The following is a 23,585-nucleotide window of genomic DNA, read 5'->3' as shown; positions in this document are numbered from 1 at the left end:
TGGGAACACATTCCTCTACTCTAAAGTCAAAGCAGTACCCACAGCGCACTGGCATTTGAATTTTTTCCTGATTTATCTTCTTCTTTTAGGCCTTTGTACAAGTCTGAATAGGGTTCAAACGCCAGAGTTTCAGTTATTAACATGGTTAATGCATATATAAGTAATCTTAGGAACGTAGGACAACTACCGTCTTTCAAACAACTATTTCCCGGGGCTAGTGCTATGATCTGTTAGGGTATTTCTCTCTTGAAATAAAAAAAAAATGAGGGACGAGCCTCCTCGTACGATTTTTCTTCCAAAACGGTGACTACTACAACGAAAAAATCCAAAAAATCCAAAATAAACCTACAAATACTTCTTGCACATCTTGCATGCAAAGATGACGGTGAAGTGGCAATTGTGAAAACAATAATTATTTTGTCTTTTATCAGTAGGTAACCCTTGTACGAAGAGGAGTCAAATTATTCGCTTTTTGGATCCTTTTAGTTTAAGTTGATTCTAGGACTTCTCATTCATTTTTAGTTGCGTTGAGAAGAGAATTTAATGAGGAATGTTAACCTTTCAATATTGATGTGCTGTCTATATATTTGAACTAGTAATTTGAGAACTAAGTTTGTAACGATGTGGCTCTGTTACTGTTAACGAATTGGACATGTAAAGACAGCTTCTGACAACAACACCTTTTAATTGAAACCAGAATGTCAACAACCTCTTGGCATGGAATTTGGTGCAATCAAAGATACGCAAATAAGAGCGTCTTCTGAGTGGGATCTAAATCACGCCGCCATCCAGGGAAGACTTAACTTCCAAAAGTCAGGAATAAAGCAAGGTGCCTGGTCCTCAAGGAATAACGATAAGAATCAATGGTTGCAGATTGATCTGCGACAATCGTACACTAAAGTGACGGCTGTAGCTTCACAAGGAAGGAATCAGGCCAGCCAATGGGTTACAAAATACAAACTGCAATACAGTAACGATGGAGTTACCTTTCGATACTACAAAGAACAAGGACGGACCGTTGACAAGGTAAGATGTGATAGTAAGCAATTCGTCATGACCTGCTTTGAGGAAAATAATTAACATTTGCTGTTTTTTTTTTTTTTAACGATTGCTAGTTCGTCCACAAGACAGGCAGTCAAACATTAAAATGGAAAAAAAATCTGTCTCTGGCGTTTCTTTCAATTTCAAAACTAGTTCCTCGAATGCAGTAAGCTACACAAGCGCTTTCACGGTGGCGGATGAGTGTTTTTGTTGCCCATTCAAACTTTCCTGCCGAGGCATTTTTCCTTTATTTTTCAAACCTCCTGCTTCAAACTTTCAATATAGGCCTTTTTTGATATATTAAAGTTCAGCTTGATTTGGCAGTGAGGACAAAAACAAATGAAAGTGGATGATATGCAAATATTTTTTACATTAATTCCAAAGTGTTTCAATTTATTGTTTTTCTCCTCACTGCCTTACTATCAATTGCAAGCTTGAAAATATCCGATTGATTGGATATCACGTGACCATTATAATCACGCAGTGGACTCCCCGGTCGGCATTGGTGGTGCAATGGATCAGAAATTCTTTACGCAGTCAAAAACGAATTGTCAGTCGTCGCCTCACCAATTAAATTACTGTCATATTTTTTCCATGCTTTAGGAATTTATTGCAAATACGGATCGAGATACAATCATCTCTCACATATTGAACCCACCAATCATGGCGCGTTACATCCGATTCCGACCAGTCACTTGGCACAACCACATATCAATGAGAGTAGAAGTCTATGGCTGCAAACACGGTAATCATGATATTTTTTTAACTGCTAACTCTACAATTGAAGTAAACTATGAAATAAATTAATCGTAAGTAATGTCGAATCATCATTGGAAAAGGTTTAAGGGCCACTTTGGAAAAAAAAAGACACTTCTCTAGAGAGCTAGACATTTTAAATTAGGAAGGGTGATTCATGGTCAAGGCTTATATTCGAAGTTTGACTAAACATATAACCTCTCAGCATTTGATAGGGTGTCGTAGGTTAACATATACTTGGGACCGTTGTAATTGCCCTCCATACTGTCCCCTTTACCCTGAAAACAGATTTGATTTTATCTTTTTGAATGCCATTAGTGTCAAGTTACTGGAAGAGAATTTAAAGCAAAAAGTTGACAAAACGAGATTATGGACAAGGTTCAGGTGGCACATCGTTTTAAAATGTCACTTAAACGTTTTAGTATATTGACAAAAAAGAAATATTCTAAGAGGCCACCAATCTCAGAACCAACCCTCATCAAAAAGGCTTTACATTTAAGATGAGGACAAGCACGTGAGTAATAACCTTGTGCAACTTTGGTTAAAGCTAAAACCATAGGATAATTCAGGCATGGTCTGCCTATGGCATCTCTCTTAAAGGCAAGTGAGTTACACTGACAGTCAGGAGCAATTGCCAGAGTGCACAAGGTGTGCAAAGCCTCGCGATCACATATAATAAAATGAGTACCTCTACAAAGTGGGATCCAAGTCACGCCGCCTGACAGGGTAGACTATTTTTCGAATGGTTTACCAAAGTAGATGCCTAGTCAGCAAGGAGAAACGATGCCAATACGTGGCTTCAGATTGATCTGGGATTGTATTCTGGAATGACAAGTTCTAAGTTCCAAGAAATAAGTGATCACCCGCCTACGGTAATAAAATACAAGTTAAAGTGCAGTGATGACGACAGAAACACATTCCTCTACTACGTCGAAGCAGTACCGACAGCGCAACGGCATTTGTATTGTTCCCGATTTCTCCTCTTGTTTTAGGCCTTTGTACAAGTCTGAATAAGGTTTAAAAGCCAGAGTTTACGTCATTAGCATGGTATTGCTATATAACTGATCGTACGAACGTATCACACAGTCGCTTCTTGGCAACTATGCGTTAAAGGTTATGTCTTCTTATGCTGATATTGCTCTCTTTTACTCAAAAATTGAGGCTCAAGGCTCCTTATCCAATGTTTCATTTCGATGGGTGTCCCCTACAACAAAAAGACGACAAAACCAACCGAAATAGAGTTCTAAAGACAGTCTTCTTGCACATGTCGCATGCAAAGAATACGGTGAAGGTGGCACTTGGGCAAACACTGTTTATTTGAGTCGGTAGGAGACCCTTTTACGAAAATAAGGCAAATTGTTCACTCTTTGGATAGTTTGTTTTTAGTTGAATATAGGACTTCAATTGAATTTATACTTCATAATCGAAATGTTATTGAAATAAAATAACCTTCTCATTCGCTTAGTTGCGTTAAGGAGAGAAGTTAATTCCATTTAATGAGGAAGGTTCTCTTTCCATTATTTATGTGCTCTCAATACATTGATACATACATGAAACTAGTTATATGAGTGCTATGTCTGTAATGATGTGGTTTTGTTCCTATTAATGAATGTGGACATGCAAAGACAGCGTCTTTTTAATGACAGCAACTCCTTCTTTAAATTCAAACCAGAATGTCAACAACCTCTTGGCATGGAATTTGGTGCAATCAAAGATACGCAAATAAGAGCGTCTTCTGAGTGGGATCTAAATCACGCCGCCATCCAGGGAAGACTTAACTTCCAAAAGTCAGGAATAAAGCAAGGTGCCTGGTCCTCAAGGAATAACGATAAGAATCAATGGTTGCAGATTGATCTGCGACAATCGTACACTAAAGTGACGGCTGTAGCTTCACAAGGAAGGAATCAGGCCAGCCAATGGGTTACAAAATACAAACTGCAATACAGTAACGATGGAGTTACCTTTCGATACTACAAAGAACAAGGACGGACCGTTGACAAGGTAAGATGTGATGGTACGCAATCATGGTTATGACCTCCTTTGAAGGAATTAACATTCGCGGGCAAGACAGGCGGACAAACCTTACAAAGAAAAAAATCTGTCTCTGTTCTTTGAATCGATTTCAGAACTACTTCTTCTAATGAAGTAAGCTCCACAAGCGCTTTCATGGTGTCGGATGGGTGTTTTCGCTGTTTATTCAAACTTTGCTACCAAGGATTTATTCCTTTATTTTTCAAACCTCCTACTCAAATTTTTAATAAGTATTGTTTGCACATCACGTGTACATTATCGTCACGTGGTGGACTTTCTTTCTTGCATCTCTCATTGGTTGTGCTATGGATCATGAACTCTCTTTCCCGGTCAACAAAAATTGTCGGCCTTTATCTCACCATTTGTAGTCTTTTTTTCCCATGCTTTAGGAATTTACTGGAAATAGTGATCGAGATACAATCATCTCTCACATCTTAAACCCACCAATCTTGGCGCGTTACATCCGATTCCGACCAGTCACTTGGTACAACCACATATCAATGCGAGTAGAAGTCTATGGCTGCAAACAAGGTAATCGTGATGTTGCAGTAATCCGTGCATACGGCGAGAGCTACTGAAATTTAAATTGACCAATCATAGTTCAGCGAGCCGGAAAAAACTGTGCTATTAAGGGGCCAGAAAACCATTTAAAAGATTTTGTGGCCATTTTTTTGGCAACAAACTTTGACGCCAAAACTGTGTTGCCAGCGAGAAGCGATTCAAACGTCAGCTGTTGAGCTTTGGCTGTTATTTTTGTCTTTTTCTAACTTTTTTAAGACAAATGGTGGTCAACGTAGCGTTTCCAGATCCTAGGTTTTTAGGCCGAAGTAGTTATTGCCTGTTGTTCGAAACTCTCCATGTATAGGTTAGCAATAACAGCGGAGACCGGGCTTTCCATGGCTGCTCCTTCAAAATTGGTCATAAATTGATCCGTTACAATGGAAGTATGTGGACCTCAATACGAAATCCAGGAGGTCAGCGATCTGAGCAGATGTTATTGTCGTACGGTCCGCAAGGCTGGGGTCGTCCTCTAGTTTCTGTAGCGCGGTTTGTAGAGCGGCGTCGATAGGAACGTTGGTACACAGCAACTCTACGTATTTTGCCGATTCTTGTTCCAAGCCAAGCGTTTTTCAATGAAATACATGAAAATGTAAATGATCTCGTTTTCAGCTAGTTAGGCAATGCATTTTTCCATAGAAGAAAGCAAAGAAAATGATTTAATTATGCAGCAACCGGAAACGTCAATACAGGCAGTAATACAAAATAACCAGGGAGCTTCGCTTTTAGGCGTGGCGAAATCTATATATTATCTTTTGTACAGCTCTCAGCGTCAAGTTAATGGAAAAGGGTCATGTGAAAAGTTGAAAAATATAGATTATGGACTAGGTTCAGGTGCCATATCGTTACTACTATATCGCTTATCTCATATTTCCAAAAAGAAGTATTTGAAGAGGCCACCCATCTCAGTAGTACGTAACCCTAGCTAAAAAGGTTTAACTTTTGATATAAGGACAAGCACGTGGGGAATCTCCTTTGCAACCTCGTGCAACTTCGGTTAAAGTTAGAACCGCAGGACCTTTCAGGCGTGGTCTGCCTATCGCATGTCTCCTAAAGTCGAATGAGTTACACTGACATTCAGGTGCAATTGCCAGAATGCCCTAGTTGTGCAAAGCGGCGCGATTACGGATAATCAAATGAGTGCCTCTTCGTAGTGAGATCCAAATCACCCAGCCTCAAAGGGTAGACTATTTTTCGAGTTGACTACCAAGGCAGATGCCTGGTCAGGAAGAAGAAACGATGCCAATCATTGGCTCCAGATCGATCTGGCAGTATATTAATTTTAGAGAGACACGCATTGCGTCCCAAGAAAGAAGTGATCACTCACCTTGAGTAACAACATACAAAATGGAGTACAGTCACGATGGAAACACATTTCTCTACTCTAAGTCAAAGCATTACCCAGAGCACATCGGCATTTGTATTTTTCCTGATTTCTCTTCTTGCCTTTGTACAAGTCTGAACAGGGTTTCAACGCCAGAGTTTGCTTTATTAGCACGAAACTGCATATATAAGTGATCTTAGGAACGTAGGACATATTCCGCTCAGCACAACTACCGTCTTTCAAAAAACTTTTTCCTGGGGTGTTGAGTGCTACGTACTGTTAGGATATTTATCTCTATTAAATAATATAACTAAAAAATGAGGCTCGAGATTCCTCATACGCTTTTTCTTCCAGAACGGTGTTTACTACACCGAAAAACGAAGAACCAATCAAAGTTCAGGCACAGATTTCTTGCACATGTTGCTTGCAAAGATGACGGAGAAGTGGCTCTTGGGCAAACAAATGTATTTTCTCACGTTGTGGAATGTACGCTACTGTAGCTCGGGCGTTTCTGTATTGAAACGTAGGTGTACGTGCATAGTCTGGTAGTACGCATGACTATTTGTAGTCATGTATATATATTTCTCGCAGTTTCAAAGTCACTCGATGGCATCTCTCGCTATCTTTCTGTAAAATTTCCGTTGTGATATTCGTACTTGTACTCTAATGTAATATAATCAGTGCCGACTACTAAGGGTGTCAGGTTGATGTTTGCTCATTAGAGAAGTATTGGTACAAGCACTATAATAATCGTTTCTTGTAAGCTTTTTTAAATTGAGCTAATCGACAGTTGAAACTGGGACTTCTCATTCACCTAGTTGCGTTAAGGAGAGAAGTTAATTCCATTTAATAAGGAATGCTCATCTTCCATTATTTATGTGCTTTCTATATATTGTTACATATTTGAAACTAGTGGCATGAGTACTTAGTTTGTATCGGTGAGACAGTGTTACTGTTAATGAATGTGGACATGTGAAGACAGCTTCTGAAAACAACACCTTCTTTTAATTGAAACCAGAATGTCGACAACCTCTTGGCATGGAATTTGGTGCAATCAAAGATACGCAAATAAGAGCGTCTTCCGAGTGGGATCTAAATCACGCCGCCATCCAGGGAAGACTTAACTTCCAAAAGTCGGGAATAAAGCAAGGTGCCTGGTCCTCAAGGAATAACGATAAGAATCAATGGTTGCAGATTGATCTGCGACAATCGTTCACTAAAGTGACGGCTGTAGCTTCACAAGGAAGGAATCAGGCCAACCAATGGGTTACAAAATACAAACTGCAATACAGTAACGATGGAGTTACCTTTCGATACTACAAAGAACAAGGACGGACCGTTGACAAGGTAAGATGTGATGGTAAGCAATTCGTCATAACCTGCTTTGAGGGAATTAACATTCGCTGTTGTTTTTTTTTTTTGATTGCTCCTAGTTCGCCGACACGACAGGCGGACAAACATTACAACGCAAAAAAACCGTCTCTTCCCTTTCTATCAATTTCAAAACTAGTTCTTCGAATGAAGTAACCTCCACATGCGCTTTCACGGTGCCGGATGGGTGTTTTCCTTACCCATTCAAAGTTTCCTACCAAGAGTTTTTCCTTCATTTTTCAAACCTCCTAATCAAACTTTCAATAAGTATTCATTGGATATCCATCCCGTGAACATCATAATCACGCAGTGGACTCTCCGGCATTGGTTTTCCTATGGATCAGACTTTCTTTATCCAGGCGAAAACGAATTGTCGGTCGTCGCCTCACCAATTAAATTATTGTCTTATTTTTTCATGCTTTAGGAATTTATTGCAAATACGGATCGAGATACAATCATCTCTCACATATTGAACCCACCAATCATGGCGCGTTACATCCGATTCCGACCAGTCACTTGGCACAACCACATATCAATGAGAGTAGAAGTCTATGGCTGCAAACAAGGTAATCATGATATTATTTTTTTAACTGCCGACTCTACAATAAACTAAACTTTGAAATGAATTAATCCGAAGTAATGTTGAATTATCATTGGAAAAGTTTTAATGGTCATTTTGGAAGAAAGACACTTCTATAGAAAGCTAGACATTTTAAATTAGAAGGGTGATGGTCAAGGCATATACACGCGAGGAGTAGTTGCATCGGCTCATGTAGATCCAAAAGTCTCCATTCCATGTCCACACATTTCCATAAATTAAAAGAGCAACGACAAAGAGCAACCAAAAACCTTGATTTCATGTCGCATAAATTAGGGGCAAAGTGCATGCCTTGTATAACGAGATACCATAATCTTGAGAAGTACAACAACAATGAGTTTGAACACAATCCTAGATGCATAAATTATAAAAGAATGGGGCAAAGTTGGGGCATGACCTAAGGACGTAAGGAGCGCGCGTGCGCGAGCGTGTGGCGCATGAAATATTACTGTGTGCATATCATTTTGGCGGTTTGTGAATATCATATAGGTTTAGAGAGAGAGAGAGAGAGAGAGAGAGAGAAAGAGAAAGGGAGAAAGAGCTCCTTCACGCTTTAGAGTTGAACTATGAATGAGAGATTACCGCGGAGCAAAGACATGCCTAAAGATCAAAAAACCAATCACAATCACACCAGATGAACCGACCAAAACCCTATCAAAAATAACCAGGACCTCAATGAGAGCGAATCAAAAGGAAAATAGGTCATTCTATGATTGGTTCCTGTAAGCGGTCCATTATACCTTGAAGACAAACGTTTTGTGGTTATAAAAGCTTCGCTTTAGCTCAGTGTTCTTCATACTACAACAAAGGAAGGAACAAGTGGGTTTAACAAATAGCATATGACTGTCGTTATGGCGTTCGGCCACGTTTGAGAAGGCTCTGTCGTCTTACGACGCCAACTTAATGATGGTTACAATTGGACAGGTGAAGGACCTTCTAAAGAAGGAACTCGAACCGCTTCACTTAATTAGAGTCTATTATTACTAAATTTAGGGAATTAAGAACCTCAGTTCAACTTTTCTCGGACAAGTATGACGATCTTTTGAAGCAAATCAGGCAGTCGAACGAAAAACGTCATCAACAGAGGACAGACTTGAGTAAGACCAACTCCAAAGTGTACACCTTTTCTAAAAACATCAAGCATTACTTACTCCTATAGTAATACTCAAAATAACTACCCTCTTGAAACTAAGCATAATCTCCGTACCTCTACCTCTACACTTGGCTACAATTGTAGATTTTATTGATTGTATTTTTAACCATGTTCTATGTTTCCACGCTCTTTCTGTTTCCTCACCTGTATCAAAATTAACATCAATAGGTAACGTGGGGGCCATCTAGTAAACGGAATGATGTATTTGGCCACCATGCTCAAGCACTTTCACTTCATACAACAGAAACATCATAGGCAACTATAAACGTTTGGAACTAAATTAAGTAACCACGTCAAGAGGAAATAGATTTGAATTGAATTGAATTGAATTGAATTGAGTACGAAATCGCACTGATTTTAGAGTAGAAAGGGGTTGCTTGGACTCCGTTTCGCTTGGATGCTTGAATAAAAAGACCGTAGATAATTAATCTTTTCGACGATTTATTAAAGGATAAGAACTAAATGTTGAACAACATAGGAGTTTTTACACACATTGTCCAGGCTGTACAATAGTTTCGTGCTTGGATCTTTTGATTTTCTAAACTGACCTTGAAGTCTTCTCGGATAAGGACTATAAACCGTAGGCCTCGTCTCGCAAATATCTCCTATGTTCATTAGTTCCCTGTGGGACGTTAAAGAACCCACACACTATTCGAGAATAGAAGGGAATGAAATTCCCGTTGTTGTGGCTGTCCGAATTGGGTTTGTGTCTCTCGCATGGCCATAACAGTGTAGGAACCCAAGGCCAGATCTTTGACATGGATGATCTTGTTGCCAGAAAAAGTGCTGCCATAGATGCGATCGCATCCTCGAAAGGATTTCGGCTCTCTCGGATGACTTCGCTGCTTCTCCCGCACTACCTTTCCACTGTTCCCTCCGTTCTTTCTCGGTGGCTCAACATTGCTTTTCAGGTAACTTTATGTCCAAAGTATCTGCCCGACACAGCTCCACATCTACCTTACTGTTCTTGTTTCCTTATACTTGCCAGAGATAAGGTTCACAATGGTCGTGGGGCACTAAACCAGCTTTGAACAACAGTTGTAAATTATCTCCTTTACTTCCCTCGTTCCAGCTGTAAATATTCCCTTTAGACACCAGTCTTGTCGAAAAATCTGTGCTACCTTCTTTCCCACTTGAAATATAGCGAGCTCCGGAAATGTATACGAATCTACCTTTGGTTTATCACGCACTTACAGCTTTACTCCTATCACATAGTTCGATCACATCCAAAGGCAGTTTAGAGGTAAGAGTAAGGTTTTGTCAATCTTTCCTTTTCTGAAATTTTTGGTTTTATCAACGGAGTTGATAATGTAAATTGGCCACCGTACAGAGATTCTAAAAGCTGACGTTTCGAGCGTTAGCCCCTCGTCAGAGCGAATACATTCATTCATTTCCTTTTCTGACCAGAGTTCTATAAACTGTCCGCTTATATTCTTCGTAAGCTCGTTGTAAGTGTGGACAACTAAACAAGTATCGTAAGTTCTGTCTATGACAACCAAAGTATGTAACATGGAGTCTCAGAAAGCTTTCCAAGTTTCTGCCAAATCTGTGGAATAGATTATCGTTAATGGGAGGTAAGGTAAGGTAAGGTAAGGTAAGTTTATTTAAACACGGTATTTCCTTCAGGTATATATTTACATTGAAGTATGGAAATACTAACTTCCTAACTAATCTAAGATAAAAACTAAAGTAAAGATAAAAAGAAAACACCTGCTTTTCAAGGAGGCCATGTGCAAAAACAGAATATCGCTAATTAAGTTATTTGTCGATCGAAATTTATGTCTCTTAATTTTCCCTTAAATATACTAGAGGATGTCAATTGCTGCAGCTCCAGAGGCAAGCCGTTCCACAACACACTTCCGCTGTAGGAAAGACTTCTTTTATAAAATTCATTACCGGGTTGCGGAACAGCGAGCTTATATTCATTCTCTCTAAACTCTCTAAGGTTATAGCAAGTTAAATCGCAGCGACGGACAAGCCCCGATTGTTAGGAATAAATTCATTGGTACTAGAGAGAATGTTACTAGGAAGAGCAGGTTCGAGACACATTATGTAACACACAGGAGAGCATTTTTCTTAAGTTGGTCACCAGGAACACAGTCTTTGCAATAAAATGTCACTTCCGCCCGCCGGGAACGGCGCTCTTTAGCTAAATCGCGAGCGTTTGATAAACGTGTTTCTTTTTGACAAACCCAATTCTTCCAGTGCTGTCCAATTGTTTCTCGTACGCTCTTCCTCTCCAACATTTGGACCATTTTGTTCTAAATTTTACATCGTATTGTCACTTCATCGACAATTTCCATATACATCAATCAATTATTTCCAACTTGGTCTTCATTTTCTAGAATTGTTCTGTCTGCATCTTCCATAATGCCTTGGACGTGGAAACCTTTCTCGCTTGTTAGATATCACATTACTTCTGCTTTGTCAAAGCTACCACCGTAATCCATAGTTACGTCGATATCTTTAAGAAAGATATTTCTAACCTTATACTCGTCGGTCCTTAAGTTCTTTAGAACATTGCAGTATTCTTCATCTGCACATGCGATCTTAAACTCTTGCCCGTATATAAACAGTTTTATCAGTCTCTTTCGACTTTAGTCTACCGAGGACTTTATCCAACTCATCTGCACTTAGCTCTTTCTTTAAGGGCGACGATGCGACGGGTTTGACTTTACATTTTTGCAAGCCATAACGATTAAGCATATCTCGAATATGCCTGTTTACCAGGTCATCTTCGGTGTAAGTCTTCTTGTCCGTAATGATTTAATCTGGCACGAGCACATACAGCAAGAAGGTGTCCACAGACCTCTCGCTACAAGACACGAAACCAACATTATATTGCTTGCCATATTTATTTTAATCGACGGCACCCATTTTGTTGAGCGAATTTTCTTTTGCAATCCTCTCCAAAACCACAGCACTCTTGTTAGGTCGACCAAGAAGAGCATGGCGAGAAAAAAGACCCCAAAGCTTGCATATTGTAAATATGAGGCAGAGATTTTTTTCAAAGAAAGCAAGCGAGATTTGTGGGTTCCGCTTGTGTTATGTATCCACCAGCCGGATGGTAGGGCAAATATATAGCGAAAAGAGAAATGGGAAACACAGGGAGCCAATGAAGTAAAGATGATGCCATCATGGACCAATGAGTCGCCATTGACGTTAAATTAGCTGGAAAAACAGGGTAACTCCGCTTTGGCTGGGCAATAAATTCAAAATGGCGCATGACTGGCTCCTGAAAAACAGTAAGCTAGAGCGACGCTTTTATAACCAATAAACGTTTGTTCCTCAAGGTGTGATAAGCCGGTGACATCAGTAGGAAACAATCATAGAATAACCAATTTGCCTTTTGATTGGTTCTCGATGAGGTCAGTGGTTAGTGGACTTACCACTCGAGCAATATTTGGGGACACTGTGAAGTGAAATTAGCAATCAACGCAAATCAAGTCAAATGCTGGTTTTTGAGGAGAGGGGAAACCGGAGTATCCGGAGAAAACCTCGGGCGCAGAGTAGAGAACCAGCAAACTCAACCCACATATGACGCCGAGTCGAGGAATCGAACCCGGGCCACATTGGTGGGAGGCGAGTGCTTTCACCACTGCGCCATCCCTGCGCCATCCCTGCACCCCCTTGTTTCTGATTGTTTTTTGGTGAGGTCATCTGGTGTGATTGTGATTGGTTTCTTATCTTGAGTCATGTCTCTGCTCCGCCGTTCTCTCTCATTCACAGTTCAAGATACCAACCAAATCATATGCACACAGTTCTATTTCATGGCATTGATCTGGGATTGTATTCTAGCGTGACACGTTTTGAGTTAGAGGAAATAAGTGATCACCCGCCTTCGGTAATAACATACAAGTTAAAGTTCAGTGATGACGATAGAAACACATTCGTCTACTACGTCGAAGCAGTACCGACAGCGCTTTGGCATTTGTATTGTTCCTGATTTCTCCACTGGTTTTGGGTCTTTGTACAAGTCTGAATAACGTTTAAAAGCCTGAATTTCCGTCATTAGCATAGTAATGCTATATAAGTGATCTTAGGAACGTAGAACACGTTTGCTTCATTGAAAGTACCATTCTTCGAAATATTTATTCCAGCTAGGTGTCGGTTAAAGGTTATGTCTTGTCAGGATATTTCTCTCTGCATCTCAAAAATTGAGGCTTAAGGTTCCTAATCCGATTTCTATGCGTGTCTCCTACAACAAACCATCGAAAACGAACGGCTTTTGCGAAGCCTTGCACGTACGAGCACGTGCGGTAAAAACAGGAAGTGGCCTTGGTCCAGAGCCCTGGTCAACGGGATTTGTTTCAACATCATTTGCCAATCTTAAAAGCAAAGGAAAGTGAAACTAAAAAGGCTCACATGGTAATTTAGTTGCCCTAGATGTGCTTGTTGTTGGCAGATAGACTCCTTCCAGATAACATAGAAGAAACAAAATAGACCAAAACGTCCCTTTTATATGTAGCAAAAATTCTTTACCTTTCAAAACATTGTTGTGGAGCCCGTACGTCCGTCCGTACAATGTGAACTTCCACAACCTCCACTTACCCTACTCTCGCCGTCGACGATTATAGATTAGAGAGCTTTAGGGCGAGAAGGACTACGAGTACGAGATTTTCTCAATTAACAACAGTGAGCGCGTGCAAACCAGCGTCATTTTGGCGGGAAAAACGTGATACCGTCGTCATTTTAGTACAAGGTTTTGCAAGAATGTCGTCCTATCAAAACAAGTCAGCAACACGGTAGCAGTTTTTACATTTTCCGATCAACAAAAAAAGGTAAGTTACCAGCAATAAAAATAACTCAGGAACCTACACTGCTAACAAACAGTAAGATTAATCGTCCGGCTTATGAATCTTTCAGAATTTTCGCTAAAACTGAGCATTCAAATCTCGTACTCGTTCTTGTCCTCGTCCTAGAATCTAAAGGTCCCTATTATCCTAAGTGGAGTAGATCAGCGACATTTCCCAGTTAATTCATAAAAAGCCAGAAGACTCACCTACCCCCAGATAAAATATTTCGAGATACTTGCCCACCCCTACGCGTAGTCTACCAAAGAATAGACCTTATTCACGATAGCCGCCATGTTGGATTTGCCTTTATCATGCAAATTAGCTACACATTTCCGAGGGGGCAAACAACACAAGTTCCAGAGGTTAAAACGAACATCTTAGCCACACATATGATTTGTTTCACGTTCATTGAATGTTTGTCACCTAAGCAGTAAAATAGAATGATTACACAAGTTACTTCGATGTCTTTTCAGTAAAAAAATGAGCAGATAACGAAGTAGACAGTCAAAATGTAGGAAGCAATCCAAGGATAGAAAATTATTCTAAAAGTAATTAATTCTAAATTCTAAAATGTACTTTTTAGCAATGTTAATTCAATATTTCGACGAGCCGATTTTCCGCAATTGGCCTTTATTCCATTGTTTGCCCCCAGCATAACACATGGCTAATTTGCATGACAATTTAAAAACCAACATGGCGGCTATCGTGAATAAGGGCTATTCGAAAAATTTCAGCCTCTTTTGTGTCAAGTAAGGCATCATATTGTGTCCGAAAAAAAGACAGCGTCTTTTTAATGACAGCAACACCTTCTTTTAATTCAAACCAGAATGTCAACAACCTCTTGGTATGGAATTTGGAGCAATCAAAGATACGCAAATAAGAGCGTCTTCTGAGTGGGATCCAAATCACGCCGCCATCCAAGGAAGACTTAACTTCCAAAAGTCAGGAATAAAGCAAGGTGCCTGGTCCTCAAGGAATAACGATAAGAATCAATGGTTGCAGATTGATCTGCGACAATCGTACACTAAAGTGACGGCTGTAGCTTCACAAGGAAGGAATCAGGCCAGCCAATGGGTTACAAAATACAAACTGCAATACAGTAACGATGGAGTTACCTTTCGATACTACAAAGAACAAGGACGGACCGTTGACAAGGTAAGATGTGATGTTAAGCAATCATGGTCATAATCTCCTTTTAAAGGTCTTTCTTATAATGAATTACTAAACTGCAAAGTAAAAAAATTGTCTCTGTTCTTTGAATCAATTTCAGAAGAAGTTTTTCGAATAAAGTAAGCTCCACAAGCGCTTTCACGGTGCCGGATGGGTGTTTTCGGTGCCCATTCAAACTTTCCGACCAAAGATTTATTCCTTTATTTTGCAAAAATCCTACTCAAATTTTTAATTGTTATTAATTGGACGTCATGTGTACATTGTTATCACGCGGTGGACTTTCTTCCCTGCATCTCTCATTGGTTGTGCTATGAATCATGAATTCTCTGGTCTAGTCAACAAATATTGTTGGTTTTCGCCTCACCATTTGTAGTCTTTTTTTCCCATGCTTTAGGAATTTACTGCAAATAGTGATCGAGATACAATCATCTCTCACATATTAAACCCACCAATCATGGCGCGTTACATCCGATTCCGACCAGTCACTTGGCACAACCACATATCAATGAGAGTAGAAGTCTATGGCTGCAAACAAGGTAATCGTGATTTTACGCTAATTAACGATTAAAAAAAAACAAAACAAAAGATCGAGGAGTTTCCTCACTAACACAAATTATTTGACCACTGAACATGCGAACCTATAGTTATTGTCTTACATGACAAACTGCTGAATGATATACATGTATGTATTTGAAGTACGGGTTATAGACGAAAGTTTGAAGTGGTCCTTACACTTATATGGATAATTTTAGTAATTGTCTCGTATAGACACCTGAAAAATTCTGGTGGCTTTAAGGGCCCACTGACGTATTTTTTGGGGTGCGTTGCTAAGGATTTAATAGTTAAGTATTTGAGAAAATTTGGCATTATTTTGGTCACTTTCCAACTTTTGTAAGCGAATGACCCTAAATATGACGTCATCATACCACGCCCATGGTCACGTGACCAATAAAAGAAAACTCTAAATTTGTCTCCGTGTTACGCAATTTGGGTATTTAATCGATGGTTTGATAATTAGTATTCGTTTTTGCATCCAGCCAAGCATGGTTTTCTTTTTATTTTGAAAAATGTTCTTTTTAGAGACATAAACGATACTGAAATATCCATAACTTTTTCAAAAAAGATGATTTTAAAAAATCAATGCTTAGCTATATTTTGTGTTTGGGGGTGAAACGCGTCATGTAAAAAAAAATTTAATTCAATTTAAAACCGCCGGAAATTTAGCTTTTTTCTCAAACCGGAAGTCAGTTCGTTTACGCATGCGCAGTTGATCTGAAAACGAGCGCGAGGAAGGGCGAGGAAAAATCTTCGATGGAAACAACAGTTTATGCCGTGACTTTTGCTTGTGAGTGGGTTTTCTTGTCAGCTCATGATATGATGACGTCAGTTACCGGAAGTAACATTTCACTTCCTTAGCAACGCGCGAAAAATCCGTCTGTGGGCCCTTAACGGGATTCGAACCCATGACCTCTCAGATGACGGTGCAATGCTCTAACTGGAACTATAAAGCCATTCAGTTGGGAGCAGGTCAATTTCTTGGGCTCTTCTATTTTCGTGACAGGACTTGACAAATGAAATAAATGTAGTATTTGACTAATAAAATGAAATAAATAAATGTAGCATTTAACTGTCCGCTAGCAAACGCTAAGCTCTTTTTGGACACTTGCAACAATTCAGACCTGGCAAGCAGGAGCTATACCCACTTGTCCACACGTCTTCTTCTTCTTCTTCTTCCTCTTCTTCTTCTTCTTCTTCTTCTTCCAACTGAAACTGTTTAAATAGTTTTTCGTGTCTTTCTAGAAGCTTCTTAATCAACTCTAGTTTTGCATATAAAAAAATAATATATATTAGAATTGCTGACTAATGCTGACTGAAGAAAACTGACCGATTCTAGAATGTTCTTGCATGCAGAAATAACACAATAGAATACTCTGAAAAAATCTCCGATTTTTCTAACCCTGTGACAGTGATATATTTTTTCCATCGACTGCACAATAAACTAAATTATCATAGTGAATTAACCTGAACTAAAGTGAAATTAACCCTGAGAAACTGTTATAGTCACCTTTAGAATAATACAATACTGGACATTTCTTTGCCAGGAAAAGTGATGGTAAAGGTTTATATTCGAATATGGGCCAATCATATACTCTTCATACTTAACTGATTAGAGTGTAATGTGAAGTGCTAGTTTTCTACTTCATATGAACCATGTGAACGTTAGCCCTACTTATTGAAATGGGCCCACACAAGGACAGTGAAAAACTCTGACCAGGGTGGGAATTGAACCCACGACCTTCGGATTAGATCACCTCTGTTCTACCGACTAAGCTGCAAGGTCAGACAGGAGCAGGCTGTGGGAACTGAATATGTTAAAGTCACGGCAATGAACATGTACAAGTAAAAGGAAGTGTTACGTTTTTTTTTTTTTTTTTGCAAATGTTGGCCGTGTAGCTCTTATATTTCAACAGACTTCACTGATTAGAGTGTAACGCGAACTGCTAGTTTTCTACCCCGTATGAACCATGAGAGCGTTAGTAGAGCTAAGTAGTTAGTAGGGCGTTAGTAGGGCTAACGCTCACATGGTTCATATTGGGTAGAAAACTAGCTCTTCACAGTATACTCCAAGTCTGTTGAAATATAACTGCTACACGTCCATTTGCATAAAAAAGGTAACCCTTCCTTGTACTTATAGCTCAGTCGGTAGAGCAGCGGTGATCTAACCCGAAGGTCGTGGGTTCAATTCCCACCCTAGTCAGAGTTTTTCTCTTTCCTTGTGTGGGCCCATTTCCCTTAGTAGGGCCATATGCTCTCCGACCACTTGATATGGTGTTGAACGTTAAAATATAGTTAGATCCTTTGAAATTGCCCTTGCTACTTTCCTGTTTACCCTTAAAGTAATTTGATTCTATTTTTTCTAAAGTGTTAAGGAAAAGTTCTTATGCGAAAATTTAAAAAATGTAGATCATGCACAAGGTTCAGGTGCCATATCGTCTATCTCATATTTACAAAAAGAAATACTCGAAGGGGCCACCATTCTCAGTAGTAATCCTAGTTAAAAGGCCTTAACCTTTAAGATATGGACAAGTACGTGGGAAATCTGCTTTGAAACCTCGTGCAACTTCGGTTAAAGTTAGAACCCCAAGACCTTTCAGGCGTGGTCTGCCTATGGCATCCCTCATAAAGGCAAATGAGTTACACTGACATTCAGGTGCAATTGCCAGAGTGCCTTAGTTGTACAAAGTGGTGTGATCACGGATAAACAAATAAGTGCGTCTTCAAAATGGGATCCAAATCACGCAGTCTCAGGGTAGACTATTTTCGAATCGGCTACCAACGGATATACCTGGGTAGGAAGGAGAAACGATGCCAATCATGGCTCCAGATCGATCTGGCAGTATATTTTAAAGAGACATGCACTGCGTCCCGAGGAAGAAGTGATCACTCGTCCTGACAAATAACTTACAAATTGGAGTACAGTCACGATGGAAACACAAAGTGAAAGCAGTAAAACAGCAAACTGGCATTTGTATTGTTCCTGATTTCTTCTTGTTTTAGGCCTTCTAAAATAGAGTTCAAACAACAGAGTTTGCGTTATTAGCATGATAATACATATATAAGTGATCCTACAACGTAGGACACATTCCGATAATCTTTTTTAGGGGTTTTGAGTGCTATGTCCTGTAAGGATATTTCTCTCTAAAACTTAAAAATTGAGGTTCCAGGTTCTTCATACGATTTTTCGTCCAGGGCGGTGACTACTACACTGAAAAATGACAAAACCAATCCAAAATAAAGATGCAAACAGAAACTTCTTGCACATATTGCATGGAAAATGACGGTTAAGTGGCACTTGGGCACACAATGTTTATTTCGTTGGTAGGAAACCCTTGCACGAAGAGTTGGCAAACTCTTTGCTTTTTGGATCGTTTTGTTTTCAGTTGAATCAGTTGCGTTAAGGAGAGAAGTTAATGGCATTTAATGAGGAATGTTTACCTTCCATTATTTATGTACTGTCAATACATTGTTACATATTTGAAAGTTGTGACAGGAGTACTAAGTTTGTAACGATGCTTGCTGTTACTGTTAACGAATACGGACATGTGAAGACACCTTTTTTTAATTGAAACCAGAATGTCAACAACCTCTTGGCATGGAATTTGGTGCAATTAAAGACACGCAAATAAGAGCGTCTTCTGAGTGGGATCCAAATCACGCCGCCATCCAAGGAAGACTTAACTTCCAAAAGTCAGGAATAAAGCAAGGTGCCTGGTCCTCAAGGAATAACGATAAGAATCAATGGTTGCAGATTGATCTGCGACAATCGTACACTAAAGTAACGGCTGTAGCTTCTCAAGGAAGGAATCAGGCCAGCCAATGGGTTACAAAATACAAACTGCAATACAGTAACGATGGAGTTACCTTTCGATACTACAAAGAACAAGGACGGACCGTTGACAAGGTAAGATGTGATGGTAAGCAATTCGACATGACCTGCTTTGAGGAAATTTACATTCGTTGTTTTTTGAATGGTTCCTAGTTCTTCCGCAAGACAGGCGGCCAGATTTTAAAATGGAACAAATCCGTCTCTGTTTTTTGTATCAATTTCAAAACTAGTTTTTCGAATGAAGTGAATTCCACAAGCTCTTTCACGGTGCCGGATGGGTAGGAGGTTGTCCATTATTTTTCAAAACCCCTACTAAAACTCTCAATTAGTATAGGCCTTTTTTCGATATATTAAAATTCAGCTTGATAATGAGGCAGTGAGGACTAAAACAAAGGAAATTGGATGATATGCAATTATTTTTCGCATTCACTCCAACGTATTTCTATTGTTTTTGTCCTCACTGCTTCACTATCAAGCTGAATATTTGTTATTTCGGGAATGGCCTATTGATTGGATTTCCCGTGAACAACAGAATCACGAAGTGGACTCTCCGGCATTGTTGTGCTTTGGATCAGAAATTCTTTACCCAGTCAAAAACGAATTTTCGGTCTTCGACTCACCAATTGTCCCTTTTTTCCCCATGCTTTAGGAATTTATTGCAAATACGGATCGAGATACAATCATCTCTCACATATTAAACCCACCAATCATGGCGCGTTACATCCGATTTCGACCAGTCACTTGGTACAGCCACATATCAATGAGAGTAGAAGTCTATGGCTGCAAACAGGGTAATCATGGTATCTTTTCAATGAGGACTCTACAGTAAACTAAATTATGAAAATAAATTAATCCGAAGTAATGTAAAATTATCATTGGAAAAGGTTTAAAGGTCACTTTGGAAAAAGGACACTTCTCTAGAAAGCTAGACATTTTAAATTAGAAAGGGAGATTGGTCAAGGCTTATATACTAAGTTTGGCTAAACAAATACCCTCCCACCATTTGATATGGTGTCGTAGGTTAAAATTTACTTGGGACCGTTAAAAAATCTCTCCATACTTTCCCTCTTACCCTGAAAACGGATTGAACGCCATTAGTTTCAACTTACTGGAAAAACGTTTGAAGCAAAAAGTTGAATAAACGAGATTATGGACAAGGTTTAGGTGGCATATCGTTTTAAACTACTACTTTATCGTTTTCTTCTATTTACAAAAAAAGAAGTATTCTAAGAGGCCACAAATCTCAGTGGTAACCTTAAAAAAAAGGCTTTACTTTAAGATGAGAACAAGCACGTGTGTAATAACCTTGTGCAACTTCGGTTAAAGCTAAAACCGCAGTATAATTCAGACGTAGTGTGTCTATGGCATCCCCCCTAAAGGAAAATGAGTTACACTGACAGTCAGGTGCAATTGCCAGAGTGCTCTAGGTGTGCAAAGCGGCGCGATTGCAGAAAATCAATGAGTACCTCTTTAGAGTGGGGCCAGATCACGCAGCCTCACAGGGTAGACTATTTTTCGAATTGACTACCAAAGGAGATACGTGGTCAGCAAGGAGAACGATGCTAATACGTGGCTCAAGATTGATCTAGAATTGTATTCAAGACTGACACGTTTTGCGTTTGGCGAAAGAAGTGATCATCGCCGTCTATAATAACTTCTAAAACTCATTAATAATTCATGATGGGAAAACAAAAGAAATGTTTTATTAATCAATATCTGTATTTCTGATACAGCTTTCTCTTCATTTACATAAATGTTTCTTTCAATTTTCCCGGTTAAAATGTCTTGAATCACCAAAAATACCTAGTGTACACTTAAATGCTGACATTTCATAAGCACAATACAATATTCGCACCTTGTATATCCGATACAATACGGTCGCTCATATTGTATCTAGTACATAAAAGTTGAATTACAGTGATGACGATGGAAACACATTCCTTTAACTACTTCGACGCAGTACCGACAGCACAATGGCATTTGCATTGTTCATGATTTCTTCTCTTCTCTTACGCCCTTTTACAAGTCTCGATAAGGTTTAAAAGCCAGAGTTTGCGTCTTCAGGATGGTATTGCTATATAAGTGATCTTAGGAACGTAGGACATATTCGCATTATGACAACTACCATTCTTCGAAATATTCATTCCAGCTAGGTGTGTTAAAGGCTATATCTTGTCACCATATTTCTCTCTATAACTCAATAACTGAGTTTTAAGGTTCCTAATCCGATGTTTCTTTCCTATGGGTGTCTCCTACAAAGAACGACAAAAACAATCCAGAATAAAATAACAAAGATAGTCGTTTTGCGCACATTGCATGCAAAGAAGACGGTGAAAGTGGCACTTGGGCAAACACTGTTTACTCTATCGGTTGTTAACTGTTTGGATAGTTTCGTTTTCAGTTAAATCTAGGACTTCAATTCAATTTATAGTCCATGGTCGAAATTTTCTTGGAATAAAATAACTATCTCATTCGCTTACTTGCGTTAAGGAGATACGAGGAGAGACGTTAATCCCATTAAATGAGGAATGTTCTTTTTCCATATTTATGTGCTGTCAATGCATTGTTACATATGTGAAACTAGTGACATGAATACTAAGTTTGTAGCGATGCGATTCTGTTACTGTTAACGAATGTTATATATGTTATAATTATATTGCTAGTGCTAATCACCCTTACTTGCAGTCGAGGACTGAATTGCGAAGGGAGCGGCTCACGACATCGGGCTGAAAGCATACAAAGGCGCCGCTGGCTCCCGCTATACAGTCCATGTTTGATGTCGGAGCACAGCACCACAGCTAGATGTTAATTAGCTGTGAGTCGATTTTGATGAGGAAGGAAAACCGGAGTACCCGGAGAAAAACTCTCGAGTCAGGTTGAGATCGACTGAAACTCAGCCCACATGCTGGCCGAGGCCAGAATTGAACCCCGGCTTGCAGTGGTGGGAGGCCAGATAGACAACCACTTAGCCACCCTGACTCCCAAATATAATGCGGACATGTGAAGACAGTGTCTTTTTTTTTCAACAACACCTTTTTTTAATTGAAACCAGAATGTCAACAACCTTTTGGTATGGAATTTGGTGCAATCAAAGATACGCAAATAAGAGCGTCTTCTGAGTGGGATCTAAATCACGCCGCCATCCAGGGAAGACTTAACTTCCAAAAGTCAGGAATAAAGCAAGGTGCCTGGTCGTCAAGGAATAACGATAAGAATCAATGGTTGCAGATTGATCTACGAAAATCGTACACTAAAGTGACGGCTGTAGCTTCACAAGGAAGGAATCAGGCTAGCCAATGGGTTACAAAATACAAACTGCAATACAGTAACGATGGAGTTATATTTCGATACTACAAAGAACAAGGACGGACCGTTGACAAGGTAAGATGTGATGGTAAGCAATCATGGTCATAATCTCCTTTGAAAGAATTAACATTCGCTGTTAGGGTCTTTTTAAATGAATTCCTAGTTCATCGACAAGACAAGCGGACAAACCTTGCAATGTAAAAAATCTGTCTCTGTTCTTTGAATCAATTTCAGAAGAAGTACTTCGAATGACGTAAGCGCCACAAGCCCTTTCACGGTGCCGGATGGGTGTTTTCGCTGCCCATTGAAACTTTCCTACCAAGAAATTATTCCTTTTTTTTTCAAACCTCCTACACAAATTTACGATTAGTATTGATTGAACGTCATGTGTTCATTATCATCACGCGGTGGACTTTCTTCCTTGCATCTCTCATTGGTTGTGCTATGGATCACGAATTTTTTAGGCCAGTAAATAAAATTGTTAGTCTTCGCCTCACCAATTATCTTATTTTTTCATGCTTTAGGAATTTATTGCAAATACGGATCGAGATACAATCGTCTTTCACATATTAAACCCACCAATCATGGCGCGTTACATCCGATTCCGACCAGTCACTTGGCACAACCACATATCAATGAGAGTAGAAGTCTATGGCTGCAAACAAGGTAATCGTAATGTTACGCTAATTACCTATAGAAAAACAACAAAACTAGAGATTTCCTTACTAACACAATTTATTTAACCACTGGGAGCGCGAACTTTACTACTTGTACTTATTGTCTTAGGCGACAAGCTACTAAATGAAATAAATGTATGTATTTGAAGTGCTGTTTATAGGCGAAAGCGTGAAGTGGTCCTTACACCTATTAGGTGAATTTCAGCAATTGTTTCTTATTGATGTTACCGGTTGAATTAAAATCCAAGTTAATTTTAATTTCAACCTAGCTGATGAAGGAAAGTAATTATCCCCTAAGTGTTTACTTTGCAGTTTGTGTGTATTTATATGTAATATAAATTTAAGTTGATGTGACAACCATGAAAGGATTTATACCGGTTTTGCATGTTCTAGCAAGACAATGACCCTGTGTTTACT

At 39.3% G+C, this 23,585-nt stretch overlaps 1 protein-coding gene across 2 annotated transcripts in view; it reads left to right on the top strand.

Moving 5' to 3' along the window:
* The window catches only part of LOC138018469 (uncharacterized), an 81,993-nt gene that overhangs the window by 22,275 nt on the left and 36,133 nt on the right, over window positions 1–23,585 (top strand). For both annotated transcript variants that reach the window (XM_068865104.1, XM_068865108.1), the window contains exons 5-16: window positions 698–1,026; window positions 1,645–1,786; window positions 3,470–3,798; window positions 4,218–4,359; window positions 6,729–7,057; window positions 7,506–7,647; window positions 14,455–14,783; window positions 15,193–15,334; window positions 18,932–19,260; window positions 19,835–19,976; window positions 22,238–22,566; window positions 23,016–23,157. In XM_068865104.1, coding sequence (XP_068721205.1) covers window positions 698–1,026; window positions 1,645–1,786; window positions 3,470–3,798; window positions 4,218–4,359; window positions 6,729–7,057; window positions 7,506–7,647; window positions 14,455–14,783; window positions 15,193–15,334; window positions 18,932–19,260; window positions 19,835–19,976; window positions 22,238–22,566; window positions 23,016–23,157 — 2,826 coding nt within the window. The remainder of the gene's footprint in view (window positions 1–697; window positions 1,027–1,644; window positions 1,787–3,469; window positions 3,799–4,217; window positions 4,360–6,728; window positions 7,058–7,505; window positions 7,648–14,454; window positions 14,784–15,192; window positions 15,335–18,931; window positions 19,261–19,834; window positions 19,977–22,237; window positions 22,567–23,015; window positions 23,158–23,585) is intronic.

Source organism: Montipora capricornis, chromosome 2, assembly GCF_036669925.1.
Source record: "Montipora capricornis isolate CH-2021 chromosome 2, ASM3666992v2, whole genome shotgun sequence".
In the NCBI taxonomy this organism is placed as follows: domain Eukaryota; kingdom Metazoa; phylum Cnidaria; class Anthozoa; order Scleractinia; family Acroporidae; genus Montipora; species Montipora capricornis.
The sequence above is the reverse complement of the archived record's forward strand: the minus strand, read 5'-3'. Positions and strand labels throughout refer to the sequence as shown.